Genomic DNA, 17,920 nt, shown 5'->3' on the forward strand with positions numbered 1-17,920 from the left:
TCCTTGTGCATTGAGGGAAACACAAAGAACAGACGACATCTCTCAGGGAGGGGCGACAAGCAGACACGAACACACACACCAGGGAAGGGACTAGGACAATAACCTAAGGGAAGACAAGGGGAAGGGCGGGGAGAGGGCCCGAGAAGAGAGAAGAAAAGACACAACAAGCCTAGCAGCCCAGACAATAAGGGGAGAGGTGGAGGGGGGGGGGGAGGGAGAGGGAAAGGGAGGAAATGGGAACGGCACAGGAAAACGAGAAGAGAAGGGGTGCGGGATGGCACACTTCCAATATCCAGGGTACCGGGATGGGAGAGTCATAACACCCCCTGGCCCCAGTAGGCAGCCCGCTTAACTCAACTAAAGTCATTCTGAACTCACCAACAGAGCTCCTAGACCCCCCTGCGTCCATCATCACCCGGAGGTCAACCGGAGGGCGTCCAAGTTCGGCAGGAGTCAATGCAGGTCACACTGAGAGCCGATAAATCATCGGGGGGAGCGGGAAGCCCGTCGCAGAGGAGACTGGGTGAACCGCCGAGCTGATCACGGCGCTCTGTCTTCTGTAGCTTGATCGAGGACTGGAGAGGGAAGCACAGGAGCAGTCCAGTCCGGGACGGAGAGCGATGACAGACCAAGCAGCGATAGGGCCTCAGGCAGGTCCTCCGGAGACCGGACAATGCACGTAGTGCCGGAATGTCGTATGATAAGGTGAAAGGGATACCCCCAGCGGTAGGAGGCCCCCTGGTCCTTGATGGCAGAGAGCAGGGGACGGAGCAGGCGCCGCATTGCAAGCGTGCGCCTGGAAAGATCAGGTAGAAGGGAAAATTCCACCCCGGTGTAGTCTATGGGACCCAGTTCCCATGCCCACTGCATCAACACTTCCTTCTGCTGGTAATAGTGCACGCGGCACAACACATCCCTGGGATGGTTCCGATCCTGCGAGCGGGGACCTGCGACCCAGTGAGTTCGGTCCAGCTCGATATGGGTGTCGTCTGGGTCCCCGAGGTAGCGGTTGAAAATCATCCTGACTTCCTTCACAAGCCGATCTGGACCCACGTCTTCCGGTAAGCCCCGTATCTTGACATTATTGCGTCGGCCTCTATTCTCAAGGTCGTCAATATGTGTGATCATGTCTCTGATCGTGGCCTCTTGTGCGTCCAGGCGTGGGAGTATGGAAGCGAGGGAACGGTCCATAGTACCCTGGCGGGACTCTAGGGCAGACACCGTGGTCGTGACTGCTGCCACCGAGGATTTTATTTCCGCCATATCTCAGGCATGACGCTCCTCCATATGGGAGAGCTGGGCAGAAAGTTCAGCCCTCGTTGGCAGGGCCTGCAGGAGACTCCTTACCTCCGCAAGCAGCGTAGCCGGAGCAAGGGATGCAGCGGTATCGCGGGTCCCCTCTGTGGTGGGTGAGGGCGACAGGGTAGCCGCCGGGCGGAGGATCTCCGGGACCGATTGGCTCAGGTCCGGAAAGGCGCTGGCCTGCTTCTGTGTAGCCTGCCGTGTGGTAGGTGCGGCGGCCATCTTGCCCGCGGGAGACTCGGTCAGGGAGAAGGGCGGCATGGACCGCACAAACCAGACTATGAAGTCTCGTGGAGTGGCCCGAGGTGTGCAGGTAACCTTCTTACCCCCTTTGGGCATACCGAAGCCCCGATGGTTAGGTATTAGCACTAGGTATTGTGAGGATCGGGCCGGAGCTGCAGTGACATGCGTCCACACTCTGCCATGTCCAAGCCACGCCTTACCTTTCATATCTTAACAAGCGCTTTTAAAATTAAAGCTGAGCTTTAATTGGTTGCTATGGGCAAGTTAGACTAAGTTACGCATGGGAACCAATCACAGTTCAGCTTTTATTTTACCAGAGTAATGTGAGAAATGAAAGCTGAGCTGTGATTGGTTGCTATGGGCAACCGTATTATTTGTGTTCTTAGTGTGGCCTAACCATAAGCTGTTTGCTTGATTACAAGTGGGTTTAGTGATCTCTGAAAAAAAAGCACATCGCCAGTCATTAATGGGTTAATGCTTCAGATGCATCTGTCTGCAATAACCATGGCAACCATGCACAGTGATGACAGGCACTGATGTCATAAAGAAGATTCCATAAAGCAATGCACCGCGCCCTGATCAGTGCCATCTTGGATGCGCCAGAGGACCTTGAGCTTAACCACTTTATTGCCCCCTAGGTATAATTTGGAGGTTCTAGCAGGGGAAAAGGTGTGGTCTGCTTTAGACTACCCCTTCATCTTGAGAAGTGGACCTAGATCTGTGAGGGAGAAGAGATACATGAGCCTAGCCATCAATAAGGTGACAGATATTGCAGCTGAATTTGTCTCACATCCTGATTATATATAGTATGATATTACCCCCTAAGCCCAGGGGAGGGGCAACTCTCCAGCCATGGCTCCCTCAAGTTTTCCCCCACAGGGGTTTTTTCCTCGCCTGAGTGCTGGAGGGTGATTCTTTGTGAGTCAGGTGGTCTGCCATTTCTGGTGTCATGTAATTTTAAATAAAATTGGGCCCCTTTGACACCTGATTACAATGTGTTGTGTCTTTATTTTGCATTCTTTGGTTTAACTTATTATGCTTGGGAGTTGGGGATCCATCACATATTGCAGTCATGGATAAAGCTGGACATCTTCCTGCTACACAGATCACCTGCACAATGAGCACAAGTAGGATGGAGCAGTGGATAGTAGAACTCCTGCATGTATGTAAGTATCCCTGGACTAAAGGGACACTCAAAACTTGAAGAAAAAAAAAAAAAAAAACATTCATCACAAGGTTTATACCTACATCTGCAAAGTTTGACTTTTGGGTTTTTCTAGTGACAGGAGTCGCACCAATCATAGTTTTATGGACACCACCAAAAATATACATCATATATACATAACCCAGTGGATATTGTGTGTGGGCAGCATCAGGGGCAAGGCAAAATATCCCACCCACACATCCAAGGGTGCCTTAGCTAGCTGCCCCCCACCATCAAGTCTAAATTAGATGTTAGCTGATGGTGTTTTTTGTGAAATCGTAGCAGGCTAGGTGTTTGATGTTTTGCCACAGTCTTCTATGGGGGGGGGGGGGGGGGGGGAATAACTAATTTCTATACAGACTTGACTTTCACCATTGCTGCAACGAAAAACCTGGAATCACATGACACCAATATTTTACGATAAAAATTTGAATTGGCAAAAAAATTTCAGAAAAAAAAAAAAAAACTTTGAAAAGGAAGAATGTGAATTTTGTAGAATTAAAGGGGTTCTCTTTCAAATCAGCTGGTGTCAGAAAGTTAAGATTTGCATTTTACTTCTATTTAAAAATTTCCAGCCTTCAAATACCTATCAGCTGCTGTATGTCCTGCAGGAAATGTTCTCATCAGTCTGACAGTGCTCTCTGCTGCCACCTCTGTCCGTGACAGGAGCTGTCCAGTGCAGGAGGGATTTTCTATGGGGATTTGCTACGGCTTTGGACAGTTCTTTTCAGAGTTGGCAGCATCCATTCTATGCTCAGGCAGATTCCGCCGCCTGCGGCCTGTGAAACAGATCAAATCTAAGCAGAAGTTTTGCCCAATTGAACACTTTCACTGGTCACAGTCAAGATTTACTAGTAAAGAGCCTAGTTAAATTAAAAGAATCTTTATTTAAATAAGAAACATTTACAGAATATTTAAAAGTCACACAGAAGCGGCAAGTCAATAATTTCTTCAATCAGAGGGCTGGAGGTTTCAAAGCAATCTGAAAACAAAGACACAAGTGTATTAGAATTATGCAGTGTATTAGTCTGGGAAACTAGTTGAAGCACAACAGCCCGCTTAGACTCCACTATAGTACATATCCTGAAACATCTAGACCCCAAGTACTTACCATAGTCTATCGGTGCATTATCCATTGGGGAAAGAACAGGACTGGTAAGTGCTTCAAATTTCATTGCATCATCCCTTAATACAAGGAGTGGAACACCAGCAAGACAGCGATCACTAAGCTTATGTTCTTCAGGAACATCTAAGGTCTCAAAATCTGATGAAAGTCATAGACTGTTAGACATGTGTTTATGATGTGGAGCCCAACAAGACAACTAGGTTTTTAAAACCCTCTATACACAAAACTGTACCTAGAGGGTTATATGGGATGAAGGTGTCAATTTCAGGATACTTCTCAAACTTCTGCTTTACCAACTTGACCTTTCTGGCCACCTGCAAGTGAGGAAAGAAGTTTGAAGAGCATTATACTAGCTTACCTACCCTTAGTGCTGTATTAGAAGGCCTGACATTAAGGGCCAGTTCACACAGCAAAAGCAGCAGGCTTGTCCCTCCCATAGAGAAAACAGTCATACTGAAACAGATGGGATTCCCACCACTTACTCAGTGTGAACTGGTGTTTAATGTAAGTGAGCACTGACCTGCTAGATCAGTGCTCACTTACCAAGCCCATTACACGGCTTGATGATCGTGCAGCACTTTAAAGACTTTAAAGTTTACAGTTTACTTACCTCTCCACACCCCCAGTGCCCTCCTACCATCTCTCCACAGCTGGCATGTCTAAAGCCACCTCTGAAGTGAAAAAATACTGGCCAAGACATAGCAGCCTGTCACTGCACAGACTGCTTCAGAAGCACTGGGGAGCGTGGACAGGCAGGCATAACATTTTCTTAACACATTTCTCAACCATGCATGGCTATTACAAAGCTGTTTTTTGCAATCTATTACAGGAAGCAATGATCTGCTGAATTGCCTGATCCAGCAAATCACTCTAGGAACTCTTAAGAGTGTTTCTATAGGGTCTCTATTCAGTCACTATCTAGTAGTAGTAGTGTCCCTGATGTGGCATAACTATTCTTCTATAGCAACTGTATGACTATCTTAATGGTTAGGAAGGCCTCCAATTAAATCTCACTCCCCTGGATAGGGGATAAGTTTTAACACTTCACACCTTGCATGAGCACAGTGCATTACTATGGAGGCAGCACAGTTGTGTGTAAGGTTACACTCCCTCCTGTCTATCAGTCACACACTGCAAGATAAGACAGTAGATGATGACCAGCACACTGTTCACATTGGGCACCAGTGCATACACCTCCCGCACTACAGCAGCCCAGCTCACCTGTGTGGATGCAGACTTGTTGGGTTGCACTTGTTGGTTAACATTTCCCAGCGCCTTCCTAAGTGCTTGAGGTTTATCCAGTGTGAAGTTCTTCACTTTATGCACTTGCAAAGACCCTTTAGAAACAGAAGCTGCAAGAAAGTATGGACGGAAAAAACCTGTCTTATTGTGCTCACATCACAGAAGGGTTCAACAGCAGAGATCAACAAACACTATTGGCTACCAATAGTCCATAGTGACCCAAGACACGCATGTCAGGAATACTAGCTGTATATGGAGTTGGCCTGATGGGTATGACCACAAAGCCTTTAGATTAGCACAGGTTATTTGCCAACACAGGGGTATTTAACCCATATGTGCCACAATAGACTAATGATGGGGGGCAGCCCCCAATCTCCATAGATTAGTGTCCCCAATATGAACTTACAAAGGCCTTGATTAGTCTTGAAAGGAAGGTGGCTAAGGTCACCATTTTCTTTTCCAAACCACATGGTGGCTTCCATATTCTTGTTCAGTTCTTACAGCAATGTCCTGTAGAAAGCAATAACACATTTCTGCAGTTTAGGGAGAATACCCTGGATATATAGCATATAATGCAGAGATCTGTCCTAGGGACATAACCACAAATCACATGACAACAACCACATCACCTACATACATGTTTGATATGACTGAGGAACAATGCTCCGGTCACTGCCCTCACTAAACAAGGCATACTCTTGGACTATATAGTACTATACTACCTTCTTCATAAAGCCAGTATACTGCCCATTGTATTATGTGTGGCATCCCCAAAGATGGTGGAGAGATATATATATATATATATATATATATATATATATATATATATATATATATATATATATATATATATATATATATATATAATCTCACACACATTAAGCAAGCAGCACCATGTTCATACAACAGCTTCCAACAAGCACGCAGCTACAGAAAATAGACTGTATATTAGAATATAGCACCTTACACACAACTTCCAACACTATGCTAAATAGGCCCCATTCACATTGTAATACTTCAGCCAATACTTCCAAGCAGGCTGTGTAGGTGCTGGTTTAGGCTACTAACCTTGTCATGTGAAAGCAATCATCTACCTTACCTAAGCCAACCCCACATACCTCTCCCAGCAATCCTTCCACCACAGACACTGCTCCAACCAGTCACTACCTGGGAAAATGCTGCCCTCTGACCTTTTATGCAGAATATCAGCTGATCACTCAGTCAATCCACAGAATTAAGCACTTGCACACCTGTGTAATCTCATCAGAGTATGTTCACATCTAGTACAAATAGAAGCACCTGCTTTGACCTGGTCCAGACAGTTCTGTGCTGTTTAACCCCTTAATGTCACAGCCTATTTTAGCCTTGTGGGCAGAGACAATTTTAAATTTTTTGCATTTACATTTTTTCCTTCTTGCCTTCTAAGAGCCATGACTCAATTTTCAGTGTACAGAACTTTTATTTAAAAATAACGGTAATTATTTACCAATAAATGCGGCCATCCACTCAGTTTCAACAGTGTGTGCACATAGCCTTTCTGGGTTTTTGAGCAAAAATACTGGGTGGGAACATGGCCTTATAACCTTAAGGTGCGTTTACACGTAACGATTATCGTGCAAAATTGCGCGATAACGATCGAATCCGAACGATAATCGTACATGTAAACGCAGCGAACGATCAAACGACGAACAAGAAATCGTTCATTTTGATCTTTCAACATGTTATCAAATCGTCGTTCGCAAAAAATCGCAGATCGTTCCGTGTGAACAGTGTGAACACATTTAACCAATGTGTGAGATAGGCTTAAGCGATCACAAAACGAATTTTCCGTACGATATATCGTACCGTTTAAACGCTGATCGTTATGAAAAAAAAATCGTTACTCCGACATCGTTAATCGTACGATCGGGCCAATTATCGTTTCGTGTAAACACACCATTAGTGTTGGTTCAAACTACGGAAATTCTTGCAGATAAATTCCGCTGAATTCCGTCGCTAGAACGCACGCCTTTCCGCCGGCTCCATAGACACCATTTTATGGGCCGGCTGATTCCGCTATCCGCCGAAAGAATTGACCTGTAAATTCTTTCGGCGGAATGCAGAACCTCCTGTGCATAGAATGGTGTGAATGGCACGGGCGGAGAGGCCGTATTTTATCCGCGCGAATTCCCTAGTCTGAACCCACCCTCAGGGTGCATGCCCACTGCGAAATGGCGACGGATAACCCATTGCGAATTCCACAGCTTGCACCGCAACGCGTTATGCGTCGACATTTCGCAGTGTGCATGCACCCTAAGGCTGGGTTCACACTACGTATATTTCAGTCAGTATTGTGGTCCTCATATTGCAACCAAAACCAGGAGTGGATTAAAAACACAGAAAGGATCTGTTCACACAATGGTGAAATTGAGTGGGCCTTAATGACCAGGCTCATTTTTCAAAATCTGACCTGTCTCACTTTATGCGCTTATAGCTCAGTGATGCTTTAACGTATGCTAGCGATTCTGAGATTGTTTTTTCGTAACATATGGTACTTTATGTTAGTGGCAAAATTTGGTCACTGTCTTGTGTGTTTTTTGTGAAAAACATCAAAATATTATGAAAAATTAGAAAATTTTGCACTTTACGAACTTTGAAATTCTTTGCTTCTAAAAAAAGAAAGTCACATGACAAAAATTAGTTAGTAAGTCACATTATCAATATGTCCTCTTTATTTTGGCTTCATTTCGTAAACATATTTCACTTTTTTAGGGTGTTACGGGGCTTAGAAATGTATCACCAAATTATCAAATTTTCATGAAATTTCCAAAACTGATTTTTTTAGGGAACAGTTCTTTTTTTAAGTTGATTTAGGAGGCTTGTATACTGGAAACCCCCATAAGTGACCCCATTTTGGAAACTAGACACCTTAAAGAATTAATCTAGGGGTATAATGAGCATTTTAACCCTACTGGGGCTGGAGGAAAGTATTCACAATTAGGCCGGAAAAAAATGGAAAATAGAAATTTTCCAATAATATATTTGTTAAGATTAAAGTATCTCATTTTCATAATAAACATGAGAGAAAATGTACCCCAAATTTTGTAACACAGGTTGTCCTGAGTACAATGGTACCCCATATGTGGGCGTAAACCACTGTATGGGCACACAGCGGGGCTCAGAAGGGAAGGAGCGCCTATCAGCATTTCCAGTTCAGATTTTGCTGAAGAAGTTTCTGAGCGCCAGGTGCGTTTGCAGAGCCCCTGTAGTGTCAGCAGAATAGAACCCCCCAAAAGTCACCCCATTTTGGAAAGTGCATCCCTCAAAGAATACATCTTGGGGTGTGGTGACCATTTTGACCCCACAGGTATTAGAGGAAAGTATTCAAAAGAAGACAGTAAAAATGAAAAAATAGAATTTTTCCAATAACATGTTTGTTTAGTTTGAAATTTCTCAATTTCACGAGGAACAGGGGAGAAAACTCACACCAATATATGTAACGCAGGTTCTCCTGAGTAGAACGGTACCCCATATGTGGGCATAAACCACTGTGTGGGCACACAGCCGGGCTCAGAAGGGAAGGAGCTCCAATTAGCATTTTCAGTGCATGATCTTTCTGAAGAAGTTTCTGAGAGCCAGGTGCGTTTGCAGTGCCCCTGTAATGTCTACAGAATAGACCCTCCCCCCCAAAAGTCACCCCATTTTGGAAAGTACACCCCTCAAGGAAATTATCTTGGGGTGTGGTGAGCATTTTGACCACACTGGTATTGGAGGAAAGTATTCAAAACTAGACCGTAAAAATGAAAAAATATTGAATTTTTCCAATAACATGTTTCCATTTCGTCCCATTGGCATCACAACGATAGGGGTATTTTCGCCCCTGCGAGCCCCTGGGACGAAGGAATTTTTAAGCTTTATTAACCCCTCCTACAGGAAGTATAAATAAGCCCTTCCCCATAATCACATCAGTCTTTTTTTCTTCGCCTAAGTATAGCCCCTAGGGACCTTGCTCCCTCCTATTGATATGCTTGTGGGTTAATGATACCTTTGGTATTTTAGAAGGACCGGGACCTTCTGTGCCCGTTCTTTTCTTCTATACAGGTTCGGCGGAACATCTGTGGCTTGCAGGTGGAGGATACCGGGTCATTTTTGGTATCCTGAAGCGCGACCGCCATCTTGGTTCGGAGCTGTAGCGGTGCGCTGTGTCTGCGCATGCGCCTGCGTCACGTCGTGACGTCATCATTGGGGGCCGGAAGTGCACGCGGAGCCGGTAAGCTGATTCCTGAGTCAGTTAAAAGGTGAGCATTCACCAGGTAGGACTGGGTCTGACTTCTTGTCCTACCTACGATCCTAGAGAGGTGGTTTTTGTCCTCAGACATTGCCTTCTCAAGCCTGCGTTGTCATCGGTCTTTCTGCCTATACAATTGATTGTAAGTAGTACTCTGCTGCCATCTAGTGGCCTTATTGAATATGACACTCTTACAGTTTTTTCAGGCTAGGCCTGTTATTTATATTAAAATATTTTCCTATTATGGCATAATTTATATTTAGATGTCGACTATGGAGACTAGCCCATCAGGAAAGAGGACATCCAAGCGTAAACATCTAGCTTGTGTGGACTGTGAAAATCCCTTGCCGGATGGATATGAATATCGTACGCACCATCTTCTATATGGATATGTGAAGCCATCGAATTGTGTTATTCTTCCGCTGGGAAATCGCCTCCCTCCTTTACCAGGGCACATTCCACTAGAGCTGTTGCTTCTAGTTGGGCAGAACGATCCTTGGTGTCCCTGGAGAACATTTGTCAGGCTGCGTCTTGGTCATCCCTATCTACGTTTGTGAAACACTACAGACTAGACTCTAACTTTGCTGCTAGAACGGCCTTTGCTAGGTCAGTTCTTACTGCAGCTATGACGGAAAACCCACCCTCTGGGGATAGTACTTGCTAGTTCCCCTATCGTTGTGATGCCAATGGGACGAAAGGGAAGCTAAAATTATTATGTTAATTTGTTTTCCCTTAGTACCATTGGCATCACAAGTCTCCCTCCCTGTTATGTTTTCTTGTAAATGACTGATGTGATTATGGGGAAGGGCTTATTTATACTTCCTGTAGGAGGGGTTAATAAAGCTTTGCTATTGTTTTCATTAAAAATTCCTTCGTCCCAGGGGCTCGCAGGGGCGAAAATACCCCTATCGTTGTGATGCCAATTGTACTAAGGGAAAACAAATTAACATAATAATTTTAGCTTGTTTAGTTTGAAATTTCTCAATTTCACTAGGAACAGGGGAGAAAAAGCACCCCAAAATTTTTAACGGAGGTTCTCCTGAGTACAATGGTACCCCATATGTGGGCATAAACCACTGTATGGGCACACAGCAGGGCTCAGAAGAGAAGGAGTGTCATTTTAGTTACAGGCAATATGTGGGTGTTTACTGGTTATCTGGGGTGGTAATGGACAATCTTGGGGTGTTTACTGGCTATATGAGGTGTCAACAGGCAATCTGGTGGGGTTATGGGCAATCTGGGGTGGTTACGAGCAGTCTGTGCTAATCTGGGGTGGTTACGGTCAATCTGGGGTGGTTACGGTCAATCTGGGGGTGTTTACTGGCTGAATGGGGTGGTTATGGGCAATCTTGGGGTGTTTACTGGCTATCTAGGGGTGGTTACTGGCTATCTGGGGTGCTGATGGGCAATCTGGGGGTGTTTACTGGCTATCTGGGGTGGTGACGGGCAATCTGGTGGTGTTCACTGACTATCTGGGGTTGCAACGGGCAATCTGGGGTGGTGACGGGCAATCTGGGGTGGTGACGGACAATCTGGGGTGGTTGCGAGCAATCTGGGGTGGTTACAGGCAATTTGGGGTAGTTACAGGAAGTCTGTGGTGGTTACGGGCTGTCTGGAATGGTTATGGGCTATCTGGGGGGGATACGGGCAATCTGGGGAGATTACAGGCAATCTGGGGTAGTGACAGGCAATCTGGGGAAGTGACGGCAATCTGGGGTGGTGACGGGCAATCTGGGGTGGTGACGGGCAATCTGGGGTGGTCATGGGCTGTCTGGGATGGTCATGGGCTGTCTGGGATGGTTATGGGCTATCTGGGGTGGATACGGGCAATCTGGGGTGGATACGGGCAATTTGGGGAGATTACGGACAATCTGGGGAGATTACAGGCAATCTAGGGTGGTTACAGGCAATCTGGGGTGGTTATAGGTAATCTGGGGTGGTTACAAGTAATCCAGGGTGTTTACGGGTAATCCAGGGCACTTGACTTTGGTGACAGGCGTAAAAAAGTGCCGGCACCATTTGGAACAAGCGATCAGTGGTATATAGTATATACCGCTGATCACTTGTACTGGGACCACACCGGGTGGTCACCGATCATTGCCCCATGCTCCCCGCCACCTCCAGTGGTGGAGAGAATGAAGCTTTGATCATTTTTAGGAATCCATCACAATGGCGGCGGCCATCTTGGATCAGTTGGCCGCCCTGGGAGGGGAGGGTCAGTGACCAGGTCACTAGGGTTAATTCTGGGGACAGGGGGGGACATGTTCTCATCTCCTCTCACTGTGGATTCACGGTGAGAAGAGATGAAAGCGTTCAGCTGCGCTGGCAATGTCTGTTACCGGTGGCCGCCGTTATACTGAAAATAACGGCGATCGCCGGTGAGGGGACTTGCCGGGACTGACCCCACACTCTGCCCCAACCCCTCAGCTACCTCCGGTAGCTGAGAGGAGGGGGCTGCGGGCGTTACCGGCGCTGCTGCACTATTCTGCGCCATCGCCATAAAGAGCTGATGGCAGCAGAATAGAGCCCATTAGTGATCGCCGTAAAAATCCGTATCGGCAGTCACTAATAACATAATACATGTATTCTCTGGGTCACTACGGTTACGGCGATTTTTTAACTATTATCACTTTGGCGCAATAGAAACTATCTTCCTAGCAAAAACCCACAAAAACTGTCGCCGCATTGCAAGATCCATAGCGTTCTCATCTTTTGCGCGACAGAGCTGGTTTGGGGCTTATTTTTTTGCGGGAAGATCTGTAGTTTCTAACGATACCAAGTTTTATATGTATATGACTTTTTGATCTCTTTTATGACGTATTTTCTAAAGTGGATTGATAAAATACAGGTATTCTGGTACTGTTTTTTTTATATATTTTTCTACAGCGTGTGTCGTGCGATATAATTATTGATACAGTTTTATAGATTGGGTCGTTACGGACGTAACGATACCAAATATGTATAGGATTTGTGTTTTTGAACACTTTTATGTCACAATTTATTGGGTATAGGGAATGTAATGCATCTTTATTATTGGGGGGGCGGGGGGGGCTGTGTTGTGTTTGGTGCACTTTTTTTTCACTTTTTTTTACTTTTACACTAGTGTACATTACTGTACACTAGTGTAAAATACTTAGATCACTGATACAATACATTGCAGTACCTGATGTACTGCAATGTATTGTATCATGCCTCATGCTGACAGGCAATAGCCACAGCCACCCCTGTCAGCATGAAGCATCTCCATGGTGACCCCGGGGACCTTCATTAGGACCCCGGGATCACCATGGAGACATCGGAGGACCGGACGGCGCCGCGGGACATCGCGATCACGTAAGTGACCCACGGCGCCGTCCGGGATCCACCGAGACCCGTTAGATGCCGCTGTCATGGTTTGACAGCGGCTTTTAACCTGTTAAACTGCCCGGAGCGGAATCCACCGCTGATCACCCGCTCTGCAGCAGCCGCCGGTGGCTATTCGTTCCGATGCGTACGCCGTTAAAAGGCGTACGCATTGGAATAAAGCCCATTAGTGGCCGCCGTGAAAAGGCAGCATGGCGGTCACTAAGGGGTTAATGGCAAATATTTGCTGTTATTTTAAAACAACGGCTGTTATATTGAAATAATGGCCGTTATTTACTGTTATATGGCGGCCATCCACTCAATTTCAACATTGTGTGAACAGATCCTTTCTGTGTTTTCAATCCACTCCTGGTTTTGATTGCAATATGAGGACCACAATACTGTCTGACATATACGTAGTGTGAACCCAGCCTTAGGCTGCATTCACACGTTCCGTGTCCTGCACGGAACACGGATGTAGAATGCCTGTAACAGAGTTCTCCCCCCACCCAGGCAACATCTGTAATTAGATGCTGGAAGGGGGGGAACTGTACACATATGCGCTGCGCTGTAATGACAAGGTGTTAGGGTATGTTCACACTGAGTAATAGGTGAAGAATTTGCAAAGAATTGAAGAGGAAGGTTTTCTGTTTGAAATTCTTTGCCTATTCAGTTCTGTCGGGATTCGAGCAGAAATTTATAGCCTCAATGACTTCTATGGGATTTTTCTAGCGGAATCTACCCAAAGAATAGACATGTCAATTCTTGAGGTGAAAAGTGGATCCGTGGCAGAAAATTCTGAGCGCAAATTCCACCGTATGAACAACAGAGCGGAAATCCCATTGAACCCAATGGGGCATTGCTATCTTAATATTTTATGTCTGAAATGCGTGGGAATTATGTGCCGATCCCTCAGTGTGAACATACCCTAAGGTAGGAACTCTCTGGCAGGCACTTATCACAGGGATACTGTGACTGTTTTCAGGAACCATATTTAATTCAATTAAATTTGTTGGAATCCAGTCAAAAATCTATGCCAATGCACTCTGTGGTTCACTGGCCCATGGCACATTTTCTCCCTTTTTGACTATATTCAGGCCATTTCCCTCACCTATATCTTTAGAGAGAATCAAAAGTGTGGCCTACTGCATTGTGAATGTGAATCTGTTACAAATTCCAAACTGCTAATACTGTCAGATAGCTGTTAAGTCAAGGAGACCCATGGAAACTTCTCCCAGGACTGGATCCAGCTTTTCCAGGTGCACGGGGCAGAGAAGCACAGACTTCAAAGGCAGCTGGTTGATAAGCAGATTGCCAAGCTAACAAAGCGATTCGCTTTGTCTGTACTGACAATTCTCTCATCTCTAATTCCTATCATGCCTGGACAGCTAAAGCTTTGGCCTTGGCTGTTCAGGCATGATGTGAATTGTGCCTGTGTAGTAGTGTATGTCTTTTTGTGTCAACATATTGGCAAAAAGGTATGCATGATATATACTGCTGTGTCCCATTGGGTTATATTGACCTAAAGGTCTACCAGTGACTATATCTAATCCATTTCCCAATGTCTCAATGGGCCCACTACAGTATACGTGGGCATACCTTTCAGCCAATATGCCTCCTATGTATCAGCAAAACGTAGTGTGAATGGGGCCTAGACCATTAAATGACAAATGTGTATATAATTCAGCACAAGTTTAATATAATGCTAGTGCGTACATTTAGACGTTAAATAAAGGTCCTGAATCTCAGCTTTGATACCAAGCTCTTGGTGTAACATGAAGTTTGACATCCTGGTTGTGTGTGTGTAAAGGAGGGGTATACCAGGATAAAAGATTTAAAGGGGCTTGTTTATTCAACATTTACATGGACAGTGAGGATCCCAATTATTTGCAGCACATAACCCATTCTGACGGAAGTGTTGTTCAGGACTATGGGGGAGATTTATCAAACATGGTGTAAAGTGAAACTGGCTCAGTTGCCCCTAGCAACCAGTCAGATTCCACCTTTCATTCCTCACAGACTGTTTGGAAAATGAAAGGTGGAATCTGACTGGTTGCTAGGGGCAACTGAGCCAGTTTCACTTTACACCATGTTTGATAAATCTCCCCCTTTGACTATTTGCAAACCATAGATGTTATAGGGACATTCTCCATTCAGAAAGTTCGCTATCCACAGCAGATTTATGAGGGTCTAAGCACTGGGATATCTCCTGATCCCCAAAACACTGTAAAATTGTTCCCCTATATGAACGAAAGGCAGTGTGCATATGCAGCCACACGTCATATCACCCACTGAGAAGCTTCTGATCATTGCCAGGCCCAGGGCTGCTTGCCTGAACACTGTACACTATTATTGAATTATGCTTCTCAGGGTCTCGCAGTACAAACATATTAAGCGTTTTTACAAAATGTTACACTTGAATGCAAAATTGCATAAGACGTACCATAAATACTGTCACCCCCTTTTAGCATCCTGACTTCTCTACACAGGTGTAATGGGTAAATTTAGCAGTTTTGATACCCTATTTTATATTATACATCATGGTGCTTGTTCAAGTAAAAAGTCATCTTTTATGAACAGCAGATTGTGCTAAGTGAGTGGGGCGCCACTTAGCCCCGCCCCTCCATGACATCGGCATATAGGCCCTGCCCCTCAACGCCCATTGGTATGGGCCGACCTAGAGGGGGTGGGGCCTTGACCTTTAGGCCAGCCTGTTACAATGGTCAGTGAGGGGGCAGGGCCTATGTGCCTATGACATCAAGGAGGGGCTGGGCCAATTGTGACACTGTGGGCAGGGCTAAGTGGCACTGCCCTGAAACCCCGCCCACCTAGCACAATCTGCTGTTGATAAAAGATCACTTTTTACTTCAACAAGCACCATGACGTAAGATATAAAATAGGGAATGAAAACTGGTAAATTTACCCATTACACCTGTGTAGAGAAGTCAGAATGCAAAAAGGGGTTCACCTGGTTTGGCAGGTGTTCTTTATTCAAAATGACACTTTTACCCAAGCTCCTCTACTCTTTCCAATGCATACCCGTAAAAATACCAAAGGCCTTCTTTAGGGCCTTGTCTTCAGTGCAGATCAAATTTGTGTGGGGCTCCAAACCTGCCAGATTGAAAAGTACTTTGCTATGTAGGACCAAAGCACAAGGCGGGGTGGCCCTTCCGGATATACAAAGTTATTACTTGGCGGAAACGCTAGTTAGAGCAATTGACTGGATGCCTCATGGTGACCTCAAGCAGTGGGTGGATATAGAGCAATCCTCCACCGATACCCCCCTGGGATGCATCCCCTGGCTTCCGAGGCGCTACCTAAATGATCTCAGGCTCCAATCCCTCTATTGGCCCGTTAATATTGGCCTGTAATGAAGCTATGATCCGCTCTCGTTTTCTCCCCTTCCTCTCGCCCATGATGCCCATTCTGGGACACCCTGACTTCCCACCTGGTCTGGTGGACCCAGTGTTTCGAACCTGGCGTAAAGCCGGGAAGGGTGTGGCCTCCGAATTCATAGTCAATTCGGCCTGGGCGAACCTGACTGATCTCTTGGCACGTTCCGAACCGGCACCTTTGGGTCCTTGGCGTGCCAACCAACTCACTCACTACCTACGTGCCCGACCTCCCCCAACCCAGATTCCCTCATCAAAGACACATTTTGAGGCATTGTGCTCCGGTGTGGGTGTCCTTCGACATTTTCTTTCGCTGATTATGCTGACATGATTTCGCCGCCTGACCAAGACCCCTCCCCTTCCTGACTAAATGGGAAGAGGACTTGCAGTTGTCGTTGACCCCGTCCCAGCAGACCGATATACTCACGTTAGACCACAAGTGCTCTATCAGCTCCCGCTTCCAGGAGGCAGGTTACAAACTGACCTCCTGCTGGTACAGGGTCCCCGTTAAACTGCACGCAATTTGGCCAGATGCCGATCCCTTCTGTTGGCGATGCGGCACCGCGGAGGGCACATTTCTACACATTTTTTGGTCCTGGCCCTCTCTTACTCTTATCCCTTCTGGGATAAAGTTCAAGAGATAGCCCGGAAAATCTCTGGGACCACAATAGCCTTCACCCCGGCGTTGTTTCTTCTTCATCACACCGAGATGTCCACCAAGAAATACCGGCGCTCTGTTCTGAGATTTCTGGTAATGACTGCCAGAGCATGCATTCCCTTGTATTGGAAGCGTACAGATGCTCCCCCTGTTGCACTCTGGATATGGAAGGTTAATGAGGAGAATGGAGGACATGACCTCCTTCCTCCATAATGCCAATGCCCGGTTTTATCGGACTGTTTTCAACAGACAGCAGAATATTCTGAATTGCTGGGTGGTGAGGTTACTCCTGATGCATGAGGGATACATCCTCGGCCCCTCTGGATCGCTTGTGTCTCCTGATGTCACCCCTCTATTGTCTCCTCTCCCTGTTCACTTCCCCCCCTTTTTTCCTGTCCCTTCCCTTCCCCCCTTCCTCCCCTTCTTCTCTTTCTTCCTGTGCTCTACGGCCCTATGGGCTTGGAGTGGGCTCCTTCGACCTGCTCCCCTTTGTTGGTCTTCTATTTTTTGGCTTTAAGGAAAAATGAAAAGTGGAAATTTGGGGGTTGACTGGGGGTTCCCTCAATGTCGCCTTCCTTTGCTTTTGGCATTTATTTTCATTTGCTACTCACATGTGGTTTCATTTATGTAAATGCACTTTGTTATTCCATTTATTGCTGTGGCGGTTTTGGGGTTGCAACCCTTCTGTTACACCTGCCAATTGTGGTGTTAAATAAAGAGCTTATAAAAAAAAAAATAATGCAAAAAGGGGTGACAGGGTCACTTTAAAGCTTATTTGTATTCAAATGATGGGGCATAGCTCCAAAATCACAAACTAGAGATGAGCGAACCTCGAGCATCGGGTCCATCAGAACCAGATACCCGATCATCCGGCATTTGATTAGCTGGGGCTGCTGAAGTTGGATAAAGCTCTAAGTTTATCTGGAAAACATGGATACAGCCAATGACTATATCCATGTTTTCTACATAGCCTTAGGGTTTTATCCAACTTCAGCAGCCACCGTAAATGCTGAACGATCGGGTTCGGGTGGACTCGAGCATGCTCGAGGTTCGCTCATCTCTAATCACAACCCTTTAATATCTTATATATCCCATTTAATGTGATTTTCTCTACATTTTCATTTATGCCACATTAACATCGGAA

The 17,920-nt window shown here is 45.9% G+C and overlaps 1 protein-coding gene across 1 annotated transcript; it reads right to left on the bottom strand.

Annotated features, from left to right (window-relative positions):
• Positions 1-2,231: 2,231 nt before the first annotated feature.
• On the bottom strand, positions 2,232-15,254 carry LOC138782159 (securin-like). The gene is made up of 7 exons (XM_069956807.1): positions 15,170-15,254; positions 5,524-5,627; positions 5,097-5,227; positions 4,108-4,189; positions 3,861-4,013; positions 3,675-3,731; positions 2,232-2,263 (listed from the first exon to the last, which is right to left on the bottom strand). Exons 2-7 carry the CDS (start codon positions 5,597-5,599, stop codon positions 2,232-2,234), a joined length of 531 nt encoding a protein of 176 aa, XP_069812908.1. The 5' UTR covers positions 5,600-5,627; positions 15,170-15,254.
• Between the last annotated feature and the right edge of the window lie 2,666 nt (positions 15,255-17,920).

This window comes from Dendropsophus ebraccatus, chromosome 1 (genome assembly GCF_027789765.1).
Source record: "Dendropsophus ebraccatus isolate aDenEbr1 chromosome 1, aDenEbr1.pat, whole genome shotgun sequence".
Lineage (NCBI taxonomy): Eukaryota > Metazoa > Chordata > Amphibia > Anura > Hylidae > Dendropsophus > Dendropsophus ebraccatus.

Excerpts from the sequence above, each read along its gene's own strand:
- LOC138782159 (XM_069956807.1), bottom strand. The coding sequence starts at position 5,599 with ATGGAAGCCACCATGTGGTTTGGAAAAGAAAATGGTGACCTTAGCCAC. Across the intron at positions 4,014-4,107 it reads CATCCCATATAACCCTCTAG|ATTTTGAGACCTTAGATGTT; the intron begins GTACAGTTTTGT and ends GACTTTCATCAG. Across the intron at positions 3,732-3,860 it reads TAATGCACCGATAGACTATG|ATTGCTTTGAAACCTCCAGC; the intron begins GTAAGTACTTGG and ends CTTTGTTTTCAG.